At 36.1% G+C, this 13,165-nt stretch overlaps 1 protein-coding gene across 4 annotated transcripts in view; it reads left to right on the top strand.

Moving 5' to 3' along the window:
• Positions 1-13,165, top strand: part of SOBP (sine oculis binding protein homolog) — a 117,517-nt gene that overhangs the window by 83,386 nt on the left and 20,966 nt on the right. For 3 of the 4 annotated variants that reach the window (XM_072141844.1, XM_072141846.1, XM_072141848.1), the window contains one exon: positions 2,278-2,373. The exons of the other annotated variant lie outside the window; for it this stretch is intronic. In XM_072141844.1, the coding sequence (XP_071997945.1) occupies positions 2,278-2,373 (96 nt within the window). The remainder of the gene's footprint in view (positions 1-2,277; positions 2,374-13,165) is intronic. 4 annotated transcript variants of the gene reach the window in all.

The following is a 13,165-nucleotide window of genomic DNA, read 5'->3' as shown; positions in this document are numbered from 1 at the left end:
CCGCGTACACTCTGCAGGAGGAAGCAAAGTAGTAGCAAATATCAAAAAATCCCATCAGCCATCATTCCTAATGGCCCTACTTAATGCTACTATTTAAATTACAGTTTTCTCAATTAACAGTTTAGATCAAAGCCGCTTCCACTGTGTCATACCTAATCCTCAGGACATATTTTATCTCTGCATTTATAATGAGGCACTATTACTGTTGATGGCTTTGCACCTCTGCATAATCTGTGAATTTAGGAGCATTAGAGAAAGCATTGTTGCCAGTTGTATTGATTGCCACTGGCTGAACACTACCAGAGCTTTCCTCTGAGTGGAACCTATAACCATGTGTACAAAACACTAGGGAACAATAGGAATTTTAGAAATTTGGGATGTTTGGCCACATACTGTAGTTTTTTTTACATTTATCATGTACACCAAGATATTTGTTACCATGCCTGTTAGACATTTGCAAGTTCTGTAGAAGTTTTATTGTTTTCCTTGGGGGGAGATTTATGTATAAAAATTAATTGAAATAAAAAACCTTCTGTATCATATTTTCTTAATCAAATGAATCAAACACTTAAACACTTTTATGACTTGTCTGACAAGGGTATATTGCTTGCTGGGAAAAGTAATAGACAATACAAACTTAGATTAGACAGTCTCATAGGAAATGTAAATATATAAAGGTAAAAAATTACTATGCAATTGTTTGAATTGTTTGTGTGTATAGTTTTTATTTTACCATTTTGTAGTTACAGTGCCTGCCCACCAATAGTCACAGTGCATGACCCAAGTTGTCACAGTGCATGACCCCAGTAGTCACTTTGCCTGCCCCCCCAGTAGTCACAGTGAATGCCCCCAAGTTTTCAAAGTGCCTGCCTCCCATAGTCACATTGCCTGCCCCCAGTAGTCACAATGCCTGTCCCTCAGTTATCATGGTGCATTCCTCAAGTTGTAATAGTGCCTTCCCCCAAGTTGTAACATTGCTGTGACCCCCAGTAGTCGCAGTGCCTGCCCCACAAGTAGGCACAGTACCTGCCCCCAGTTATCACTGTGCATTGCTCAAGTTGTAACAGGGCCTGCCCCCCAGTAGCCACAGTGCATGCCCCAAGTAGTCATAGTTCCTGCCCCCCAGTACTCACAATGAATGTGCAGTTCACAGATGCAGTGTTACCGCCATAGGAGATAGAGTCAACTCCCATGCCTACTCTCTGTGGGGCCATACATTACCTCTGTATAGGTTGTGTAAAGAAACACATACGTATACTGAGGTCAACTAGTACTGGTAATATTTATAGGCATCTGTGGGACAGTGAGAGTGCGTAAGTACAGAAGGGAGAGGCAGTATTTTATTCCATGTCAAAGATAAACTTCCTGTTATCAAAAATATGCTGAAAAACATATATAAAATGTAAATATATTATGTTATTGAGAAATTAGCAGTGAGATATGATTTGCAAACATTTTATCTATGGCCAACCTATTCAATTGCTTTAATATTTTAGCCACAGGAGAAACAACAGCAGTTTAACCCAAGCAGTTTACAACATAGTGCATAGGCGTTAAAAAAATCCAATCCACATACTACTACTCTGCTGCGTAACATATATAATGGTACATTCACAAAACATATGTCCACCCAGTCCACCCAGGCCGTAGACGCAGGAGGAGTGTCAGTTCAGAAGCCCATATCTTTCGTTCTATAGGACCTAGAAACATGTTTTTATGTCCTATTAAAGATAATAATCTCATTTTTCAGATTTCATCAAGCTTTCTGTAATTTACAGAACTGGACATACAGGCAATCAGGCCATATGCCTGATGGGATCTAAAAGACAAGATCTATATCTTTAATATAACACCAGCATGCTTGTAGGTAATATAAAACAAAAGAGGGTGGCTTTTGAATAACACTCCCCTGCAACCACTTACCGTAACTCATTTCATGTGAAAATTTGGTAAGAAGATTCATATTTGTCTAATATTTTATAGGTAAAAGATGTGATTTCATATAAAAGAGGGGAATAATAGATTAGTGGGGTAAAACTTGGTGATAAGTTCTCTTTAAAGTACTGTATAATATTGTCCATATTACCATCTTTTTTCCGTTTTAATGATGTTGATAACATGTTAGTCTTGTCACAATATATGCATGGCTCACATAAAGTAATGTGTTATATATTTATTTGACAATTTAGATTTATTTTTATGTTTGTTATTTGTCTATGATGAATGTAGGTATTTTTTATTTCAAGTCCCTAAATAGGCCATTATATTTTCCTTCAGGCTAGAGATGAAGATGGACATGGTGAAAATTTTCCACAGCAACACTATGCTAAGGAAACTCCAAGACTTGCCTTCAAGAATAACTGCGAACTACTTGTAAGAATAATATTAACAATAATTAATTTTTAAACAAGTCGAGATTGTTACTTTAGCAGAGTGTAAATGCTTCAGTTTATATAAGTTAACAGTAAACAGTAGAGCAGGCAGTGTTTGCCGGTAAAAGGTGCTCTGTCACCAACAGGCATGCCTGTTTTAGTAAATACTTGTGTTTCCCATGATACAATAACTTTTGGAGCATCTTTTCTTATATCTCTATGTTCCTATGTTTGTGTACATCTCTATGTTCTCTGATCAATGCCGGTGCTAACAGTTTCAAACGGTAGGACCACCTCCATTAACAAATAAACTGTAACATATTCAATTTATTCTTAAATTTCAAGCAGAAATAAAAGAGACACAATACAACATAGAGTTTGAGTATAAAAAAAGTTACAGCATGGGCTTCCTGGTATCATTGGGAAAATCAATTATTTGCTGAAACACACAGGTATGTTTTTGGTAACATTCTCTGATTATGCTATTTTACCAAAATGTCGCAGAAAATGTATTTACTCCTATGATTATATGCTATTAGTGTATAGTAAAATGAATGCCTGCAATATCTGTATATTTCACTACATTATTTAAGACTATATTTAAAGAAGAATTTACTGTATACTCATTTGAGTTTGGATGTTTTCATCATGATTGCTATTCAGTAGTAACTGTTCTAGTTCCTAACGACAACCAATCAGAGCTCAGCTTTCATTTTATAAAGTGCTGTGTGATTGGTTGCTATGAGCATCTAGGCCAGTTTTGCTTTAAGGCATCCCCCCATTGTCTTTATTACAGTACTACAATGTACATGCCTTACATTGAGTTACCACATTCTTTAAAAAACACTGGCTAAAAAACTTTAATATGTGACTTGACACTGAGATTCTGCATTTGGTATCCTTTGAATCCATGTGTATTACATATCATACACAGTAACTGACTGTTCGTCTTTTTCAGTGTTTCTTTTATATTGTGACATATCAATAGTAGCAATAGCTACATTAATAGGATTCCAATCCAAATACACTTTTATGTATATTTGGATTGTATATTTATATTTTCCTGAATACAGTTGTACCAAACACTCCAGTCATGATAGTGGCTATATATATTGCCTCATTTCAACATATAAATATTATTGTTTTTATGCTGCAAAGTTTACATTTAAGTTTTACATACATTTTTTCAATAACTTTCTGTATCAATGGTTATGCACCTAGGGAATTATAATCAACATGCTACAAATGTCCTTGTGGGAGTAAATCTAGGAGAGTCCTTTGATGAGAAGAACCTGGGTGTACTAGTAGACCATAGATTAAATAACAGCATGCAATGTCTATCAGCTGCCTCTGATAAGGATGTAATATTACCACTGTACAAGGCATACGTTTGGCCTCACCTGGAATATGCTGTTCAGTTCTGGGTACCAGTCTATGATAAAGATTCCCTGGTGATGGATAGGGTACAATGAAGAGCCAAAAAATGATAAGGGGTATGGGGGTTTCAGTTGTGAGGAAAAACTAAAATTACATATATTTAGTCTTGAAAAGAGATGACTAAGAATAGACATGATTAATTTATATAAAAATATGAATGGTGCATACAAATAATATGCTGGAAAGTTGTTCCGGGTTAAATCAAAAGACAAATGGGCATTGTCTGCGTCTGGAGAAATCAAGGTTGAATCACCAGAGGCGACAGGGCTGTAACTGTGAATCTGTGGTATAGCCTGCCTCAGGTGATGGTCACAGTAGGGTAAGCAGGGAGCATCAAGAATGACCTCGATTCCCTTTTACATACTAAAAAATATTAACGGTTATGTTATACTATAGAATAGCTTTCCTCACATCCCTTCCTCATCCAATCCCTCCCTTCCTTGGTTGATCTTGATGGTTTCAACCATATTAACTATGTGACTGTAATTCCTCATGGTTTTCACACAGAGGGAAAAGAGCTTTGTGTTATAAGAGCCATGCACCTGTATGACATCACAGGTACAGGGACAGAATTCTCTCCACTGTAACTAAACACTGAGACTTCCTATAGAATGATAGCAAGCAGAGATCTGGAAAACCAGGAGGAATTAATTCAGAAAGAGCATTGGCTTATTTGTAACTTTTAATTATACAAACAATAATATTTATTTGCTGAAATGAGGCAACCCCTTTAGTGGTTTGAAGCCTGGTTAAAATTAATTGATGAGTTAAACCTATGTTTTGTTCTATGAACTGTCTACTTTTAAACCAGGGACACAAAGGTCAGAATTGCAGTGCAGACTTTCAATCAACAGCATATCAATTATTGCTATGGATTAAGGCAACGATTTTAACTTTTTCAATGCAAATAATCAGGGCCAACTGCAGAGAATGTTATTTGGCATCTGATTCCCCATGTTTTTAAAGCCTATGAGTTTTCTGCGTTAGTTGTACCTCAGCAGTTATTACACAATACTTAAAATTTTAAGATTTTATGCATGTTGCTTAGGTAAACAAGGACATGCTCAGTGTATACAGCAGGAAAGCTATACACTGTACATATCCATAGACATATACTGGTAGACGGAGGTATCCATTTTGCCTCTGTCTGCACATTATACGCATACTGTGGGAAACACAGAAAGGAAAGACATAGCAAGCTGTGTTTTTCCATCTTTCTTGCTCCTGCTGAGCCACATCTAGGCTTAGCAGAAATCATATTATTGCATCCATCCCCCTCCTCCCATGAGCATACGCTCAGGGAGACCCCAGTAATGTAACGGTCCATATAAGTACATTTGCATCCCTATGGAAATACCCTGAACAATGGCCAGGAGCCAGTAGATTGTACATCAGAGAAGATTATCATAATGTATTCCCCCTCTCCTGGCAGTAGACAGTAGAGAGGATTACAATGGTCAGACACCAGCAATCTAGGGACTAGAATAAAAATTGCTCTTAAATCTGTGACGCAGCCCCTATATAATAACATGTTCATCACATGTGTGAGGTGGTGAAAGGTCCTCTTTAAAGACTTCATTTTATTTTACATAAAATGAATTTATTTAACATTGTGCAATTACTCATTCACACAAAGAGACACTTACATGGGACTGCTGAGGTCCTTCATTGCCATGTGATGCCAGTAGCAACAGATGGAGCCCTTTCCCTCTTAAGCCACTAGGACACTGTGATTAATTTATGACCATTGTGTATAAGGGGTTAAATACCCAGGATTTAATCCTTCTCAATCCTGAGTGTTGGTGTTGGTCCTTGTCTATTATAACAAACCTGAGCACCAGCAGCAGCAGGGCCCAATGTCCTTGTAGTATCATTTGAAGAGCCACCATAGAAATGTGGCATTTAAGAAGAAGTACTCTTAATGGCTGCTGTAAATAGGCAATATGCCAGTCATTAAGGAATTAAAATTACAGATATCTGATCTGACAGTTTTTCGTTTAGGGATACTCAGATCAATCTAAATTGGTGTTTACAATTGGCCACTTTATCTTATCTGTCATAACATTGATCCATTATGTGTAACGATCTGTCTGCCATTCCAAATTTCTATATTATTTCTAAATTATTGTGTAAAATTAAAAAAAAAGTCACAGATCCATTACTGGTAATAGTAGGAACAGCAGGGCAATATAAGAATTGCTTATGTGTGTACCATATATCCATGTTATTTTGGGTCATGTCTTACTGTAAGAACATATGTGGTCTATGCTTGTTGTGTTCGGTGATGGTATGGTGACGTGTAGTTGTGTAGCTCTACATAATAATACTATATGCATATTATTATTATACATATTACTGTATAATAGGACTGGGCCTTGTGTGTAGCTTCCTTTTGTGTGCACAATAGCCTGAGCCAATGTATAGTAGCATTAAACAGAGCACTACATGTCTGGCTCGCTGACAGCAGTTGCAGTGACTTCTCTGAATGGATTGTCTAATTGGCTGTTTATCTGCAATATTTTGTAGCGCAGTTTGCCAAGACATGATTTACAGCGAGCTTGAGCAGCTAATGTATTCACATTCGATTATTTTGTGCTGGTCAGGGGTTCTCTGCCAGTTTGCAGCTATTAGGTTTTTACTTTTTTGGAGAATAAAAGGAGATATTCTTTTATACAGCAAATACTACATTTAGATGGTGATTTATGTAATCTAGTATATTATACAATCTATTTACATGAATAAGCTGAAATCGTTTATTAGCTGTTAACAAGCATTTTTTGGTAGTGTTTGATAGAGATGCAGTTTTTTTAATCTGTATAGATGTCATACTGTGTTAAAGTAGGGAAATTGACTATATGCCAAGACTCGTGAAATGATTGCATTATTGACAAGATTGCTCAGTGTGAATTAGTACATCTCGCCTTTATCATTACCGATTCTGGTTTTGTTGTTAATTAAAATAAGGGATTTGCAGTGGAGATTTGCTCTGTTAAGTCTAGCCACTGAATACACTAAATATGTTCTATTTGGGGTAAAATTGGGGTAAAAGATCTGTGTTTTAAAGACTATTAGACAAAGTTTAAGAGAATCTGTCATGGGGTTTTACCATATTAAATTAATAGCCCCCACAAGTAGGTATGGAATGTCTTTTCTTGAATTCCCTCTTTTATGTGAAATAGCACCTTTTAATTATAAAAAAAAATCACCCCCAAAGTCAGGCAAATATGACTCTTCTCACCTCTTTTTCACAAGTCTAGTGGCTGCAGCGGAAGGCTCACTTCAGAATCTTCTTTTCTATAGCACCTAGCACCTCATATTAAAGATAAGGATCTGTAACATTAAGGCATGTACAGAGACTTAAAGGGGTATTCTCGTCATCATTCACATTCAATTTAATTAATCTGCCATAAATATACATTTCTTCAATTAGATGTTATAAAAAAATTCACCTGTGTGAAGATAATTTCTCATAAATGTAGTCATATGGTCCCTTAGAAACAAGACTAACTCCTTGGATACGGCCACCTTTGCTGGGGTGATTGCACAAAGACACAAAGGGTGTTTGTATATGAATTGTCAGGGAGTTACTACATGTCTCACAACCGTTCTGTGGTAATGATTGCTGAATCCAGGAGGTCAGGAAGGACTCAATAGCGCATGTCTGGCCACCGCTGCCAGAATGTAAGGTGGTCGTATCCGAGGAAGCTTTCTCGTTTCTAAGGGACAACATGAATTAAAATAAATGTAAATTCCCAGATGGGAATACCCCTTTAAGGGCCTTATATGACCTGCTGAGAATTCTGGGAAGTAAATGTGAAAATGTATTTTCAGTGTGGTATAAGAAAAACCTTACCTAAAAAATTGCCTTAAATGCCCCATTAATAGAAAGCATATGACATGATGTGCTATGTCTGTTCCGAAAGGAACAGACTCCCAACAGTGAATAGTGATGTTTCGATGTTTGTATGAACACAGTGTAGGGAACTGGTTTTGCTAAATGAGAGTACTTATATGCAGGGCGGAGAAGAAAGAGTCCTTCTTATTGTCTTTACATTAGCGTTGAGGCAAATGTTTTCTTTAATCCCTAGAGAGGACTGTGTGTGAAACCCAGCCCCAGTGCTGCTCCATCCAAGAGGCAAGATAATAACTTTGCCTCCTTCTAAAAGAAGATTTTAAAGAGGTCAGGGCGATTTTAAACACTAAACCACCCACTGGTTCTTATGGACTGGTGGTTTAGTGTCCCAAATTGCCCTTTACCGAGACCCTATGTGCCTGCTATTAAAATAATAAATGTTTATATTTAGTGAAGCCAGTGTACTACACCCCGGCTTTGCTGCACATGAGTTGTGGTTACGGCGCTTGCGCAATGATGATGAGGTGTACAGTTCCGACTTCATTGAAGTACTGTGCAGGCTTCATCATGATAAATTGAAACTGCACTTTGTCTGATATATTTTTGCATCTAAATGTATTGATATAAAAACAAATCAGCTGGAATGAGTAATCATAACACGTTGAACATGACCATGAGCCAGTTGTATCAGTGACTGATAGCCATCCATGTATGAGTGCATATACAGAGGCAGCAAAAAAGAGCTAAAAATAAGCTAAAAATTAAGTTATATAAAAATGGGCTCCTCATAAAGCTATATAAGAATTTGTTTAGTGGTCTCCAAGTATATGTTGTATGTCAAATAAGTAACGGTAAAACTACAGCTGTAAACTTCTTGTATAGATCAGTTTAATCCACAAGGGTGTTTCTTGTACAAAACAGAGAGTCTGTGCTAATGGCCTGTCAGGCAAAATATCAAGTCAAGAGGATCCAAAGTGCTTTCTTACCTTCAGGCTTCGGCTGGTTATTTTTCTATTTGTTTATTGCTGGCTGAATGGCGTCTTTATCTCTAAAAGTGAACATGCTCTAAGGGAGCTCCCAGGCTGGATGGAGGGGATTCATAACAGGAGAGAGGGACTCCCAATGGTATTACTACTTTTACTTAGGCTCTTGGTAAAGGGTGGGGAGAAGCCATAGAGGTAAAGTTTCAGTGTTATTTTACTTACTTTGGCCTGGAAATCAGACAATGTATTGCTGATAAAGAAGAAGTTATTCTTATTGTGCTTATAAGTGTCAATGATAAATCCTATAAAATTAGTAACACCCCCATTCACAATACAATTATTACTCTTGCCATAAGAAGAAATCTGAGAGCAATAGATTGAAGTACAAGAAATAATAATAGAAAAAGTTTTTGGACATGAAAGATCGTGGTGATGTTCTTTCATATACTATAGTATAACAAATTAATCTATTAGAAATAAAATGATGCAACCAGTATTGTATCTTTATTTGTGTCCCATGTGCTGGGGCTACCTAACTATGTACTGGGGGCCAGGGGCATAACTAGTAGCAGCCATAGCTGCCACAGTGTCAGGGGCTCCATCATCTGACCTGACAAACTAAAAAGTGGAGGATGTGCACCATTATATACATATTATGCTGCACATTGTACATATATGTGATGTATATATGCTGTATGTGTATGTATACAACGTATGGTGTATAATTCACACAAGTGAGTATAGAAATAAGTATATTTTTGAAGTGGGAAGGGGGCCCCATTCAGAAGCCTTCTATGGGTCCCTGCCTCTCCTAGTTACGCCACTGCTGGGGGCTACCTAACTATGTACTGGGGCATGTGCTGGGAGAACATTTGTACTTCTATTAGCGACACAAAATAGTAATTATTTATAATGTATATTAAGCTGCCGTTGTGAATATTCATTATTGGGATTGTTTAGTTTTAGTTTGCCTTATTGGTATGCAGCATATGATCAATGATTTATATACTGATGCATCATATAAATAAATAAATAAATAAATAAATAAATATATATATATATATATATATTTATATGATGCATCAGTATACAAATCATTGATCATTTGCTGCATTGATGCAGGGGGCACAGTGTATAGCTAATACAGGTGGCACAATATCTTTATTCATTACAGGGGGCATTTTTTAAGATACATTACATTTTTAGGATACATTTATATATTACAGTGGGGGTTATGTCCTGTACAACAAATTACCTAGAAACTGCTCTTATTAAGGACAAGCATTTTCCATGTGATGAGACTGAGATTTCTGAAGCCACAATATGGATTTTGGAGAAACTTCTATAAGATATGTTTACATTTGAATAAAAAATCGGAGAAGTCTGTGTCCCTATTTAGGTGACACCTATCCATATACAGAGTCAGCTAAAAAGAGCTAAAAATAAAGCTATATAATAATGTGCTCCTCATAAAAGTATATAAGAATTTGTTTAGTGGTCTTAGTGTGCCAAGTTTCATTTCTATCAGTACACAGGAAGCGAGTCGGGAGAAATTTTTGAGGAACGCCTTCGTATCTGTATATACAGATGGTGATTTCTGTGGTTTTGAATGTATAGTTATAACTTTAGAAAGGATTATACGTATAGTTGTTATCCCCAGGATAGAGAATGACAACCTCAACATTGCAAGCTGACAACTGTAAACCTAATGTTGTGCTTAGTTATTTACAGCAGTCCCAATCCGACTGGATCCCCTTGATCAGAATTTTATCTGTATCAAAAATTATACTTTACCGCTTTAAAGGGGTTGGCTAATTTTCAATAAATCTTTTTCATTAGATATATACCTGTGTCTGTGCCTCATTTGGCCTTTCAATCTTTTTAAAGGCAATAAAGGCACGTAGGCAATATACGGTATGTGTGGCCAACCCATTTGAGGTTACATAGGAAAATGCAACCTATGTTTCTAGTTGAAAGATTTCTACTTCCATAGCTGAACTGTTTGAAGGAAATTCATCAAAACAAAAAGCTGGTAATTTTAAGTATCTTGTTGTTGTGCCTCTCTGCCTTCTAGTGGAGCTTTTCTGCCAAACCGCTGATAAGGACATCATTGTTCTTTTGTCAACATGGTTTAAAACATACAATATTCATGGTTCACCAGGAATAACCAATCACAAAAAAATCTGCTATTGCTGATCCTCAACACTATGGTCAATATGGATAGAAAATGCTAGATGCTAAACCAAGTATAACAATAAAGTAATACATAAAGTTTACTGAGAAGCAAATGGATTTGTTACATTAAATCGGGCTAACACCATGTTGCTGGAAATTTTTACTTAGGAGTTGAAAGTGATCATTTTTCAGGGCTTCAAATCTTACTGGTAAAATATTATGCACCTCTGTTTTTCTGACCGAGAACAGGATCCTAATCGTGTCATGTGATCCTTGCTTTTCATTCACATGTCAACACTTAGAATTGATGATTGAAATATTTTTTCATTGAGCTGGTATTATGGTCTCAAAATACAAAGGAATTCATTTATTATTCTGAATGATTAATGATTTGGGTTTTAGCTTATTTAATATATGTAATGTATATTTACACTTTATAACTGAAAAAGTTTGGTAACTTCCATGACTAAATATACAGTACCCAACAGTGTGCATCTCCATGGGCCTCTACGTCTACAACACAGGTACTTATACATGACACTGTTTCTTGTTTATGTGAAAAGTCCAGTAAAAAAACCATAGTACATGGAGGCAATATGATAAGCGCAAACTGGTCTAGGACTAGAGGATCTCCAATTCCTCGCAAGAAACGCATCAAATGAATAGTGTCCAATAAAAATATTTCACTTTACTTCATATTTAGCAAATACAATTCATTCTTCATAAAGTCATAAGATCATTTTATTGTAATATATGGCAATGTAGCTTGCAAATTAAATCCAAAGTGAAGAAATAGTTGAGGAAAATCAATCGCCAATGATCTAGCGTAGCTCAGAGTTAATGGATTGGTAGACTTACGCAGCTTGACCTTAGACAGAGACTCACAATCCTCCGGAAGATGTGACGTTTCGATGGACACGCCCCCTTCATCAGACGTTCTTTTATGTGAAAACTCTTAATTCTCAATTTGATCTGAGAAGGCTGTGGTTTTTAGACAGAGCCATATGTAACAATGTAACAAACTTGACAATGGTAAATGCTGATGCATTTTCATGTATTTAGAATCTGTCCTGTTTGTTCAGAAATGTTCCATATACTGTACATACCATGACATCACTAACAGCAGTAGAAGTTGCAACTAGCCTAAGTACCAGACTGTGATAACCTAACACCAGGATTATAAATATCACATGGTTGGTGTTATGGATTTTATACACCATTTATAAGGCAAGAAATTCCACTTATTAAACCGGATAGGGCACCTGTGATGTGAAAACCTTTTCTGCTGACTACCCCAAAGCAAAAAAAAAAAAAAAAAAGAATATAGGACATATTTTCTGTTGTTTCACACTTTTTTGTTAAGTGTATACTTCCACATGTGTTAATTCATAGTTTTGATTCCTTTAGTGTGAATTTATAATTGTTATAGTCATAAAAACCTATCAGAAAAAAGGCCATAATTCAGTGGTTTAAATTTTACAAAAAATCATACTTTTATTAATACATTTACTAAAATAGTACATAGGAACAGACATAAACAGAAATACCAGCAATATGCTGGAAGGATAACAGAAACATCTGGGGGACGTGGATGTAATCTTGTAATAACACTAGTAATTAACGGTTAATACCAAGCTGCCAGAGTATGAAATAACACCTTACCAAAATCCTATACTACACAGGATAGAAATGTTTTTGAATCTCTAATGCATCATTGCATATATTAGTAATACCACCCTTAGTGTAGCACTAACTTATCAAAACAAATAAACAGTATGAATCATTGGTTATCTGGCATCAGAATCACTGCATCCACCCAGTTTATTGACAACCCAACGCACATTTCGGCATACTGCCTTCGTCAGGGGGTGACATATTTTCGGTTGATACACACTTTTTTGTTAAGTATATACTTCCACATGTGTTATTTCATAGTTTTGATTCCTTCAGTGTGAATCTACAATTGTTATAGTCATGAAAATACAGAAAACTCTTTGAATGAAAAGCTGTGTCTAAACTTTTGGTCTGTACTGTATACAGTATTGCCTTTTATGGTTCTTTAGCCTTTTTAAAGAATAATGGGTGGGGGAGATTTACCTGTCTTTATCTACCACCTACAATCTCTTAGCCATCATATATGTCATTTAATGTCACAGTAACCATAGGTATACTAATTTTATTAATCCATGTATTAATTGACCTCTTTAAGGCCATTTTCTCATTTTCCCCCTGTATTGCTTGCATTCTCAAGAGACATAACTTTTGGATTTTCCCACAAACTTTTGGATTTTCCCACAAATGTAGCTGTATAATGTTTTTAATGAAAGAATTTTGAGGTACCATAT

This window comes from Engystomops pustulosus, chromosome 3 (genome assembly GCF_040894005.1).
Source record: "Engystomops pustulosus chromosome 3, aEngPut4.maternal, whole genome shotgun sequence".
In the NCBI taxonomy this organism is placed as follows: Eukaryota; Metazoa; Chordata; class Amphibia; order Anura; family Leptodactylidae; genus Engystomops; species Engystomops pustulosus.
Note: the sequence above shows the minus strand (reverse complement) of the source record. Positions and strands in the feature narration are given on the sequence as shown.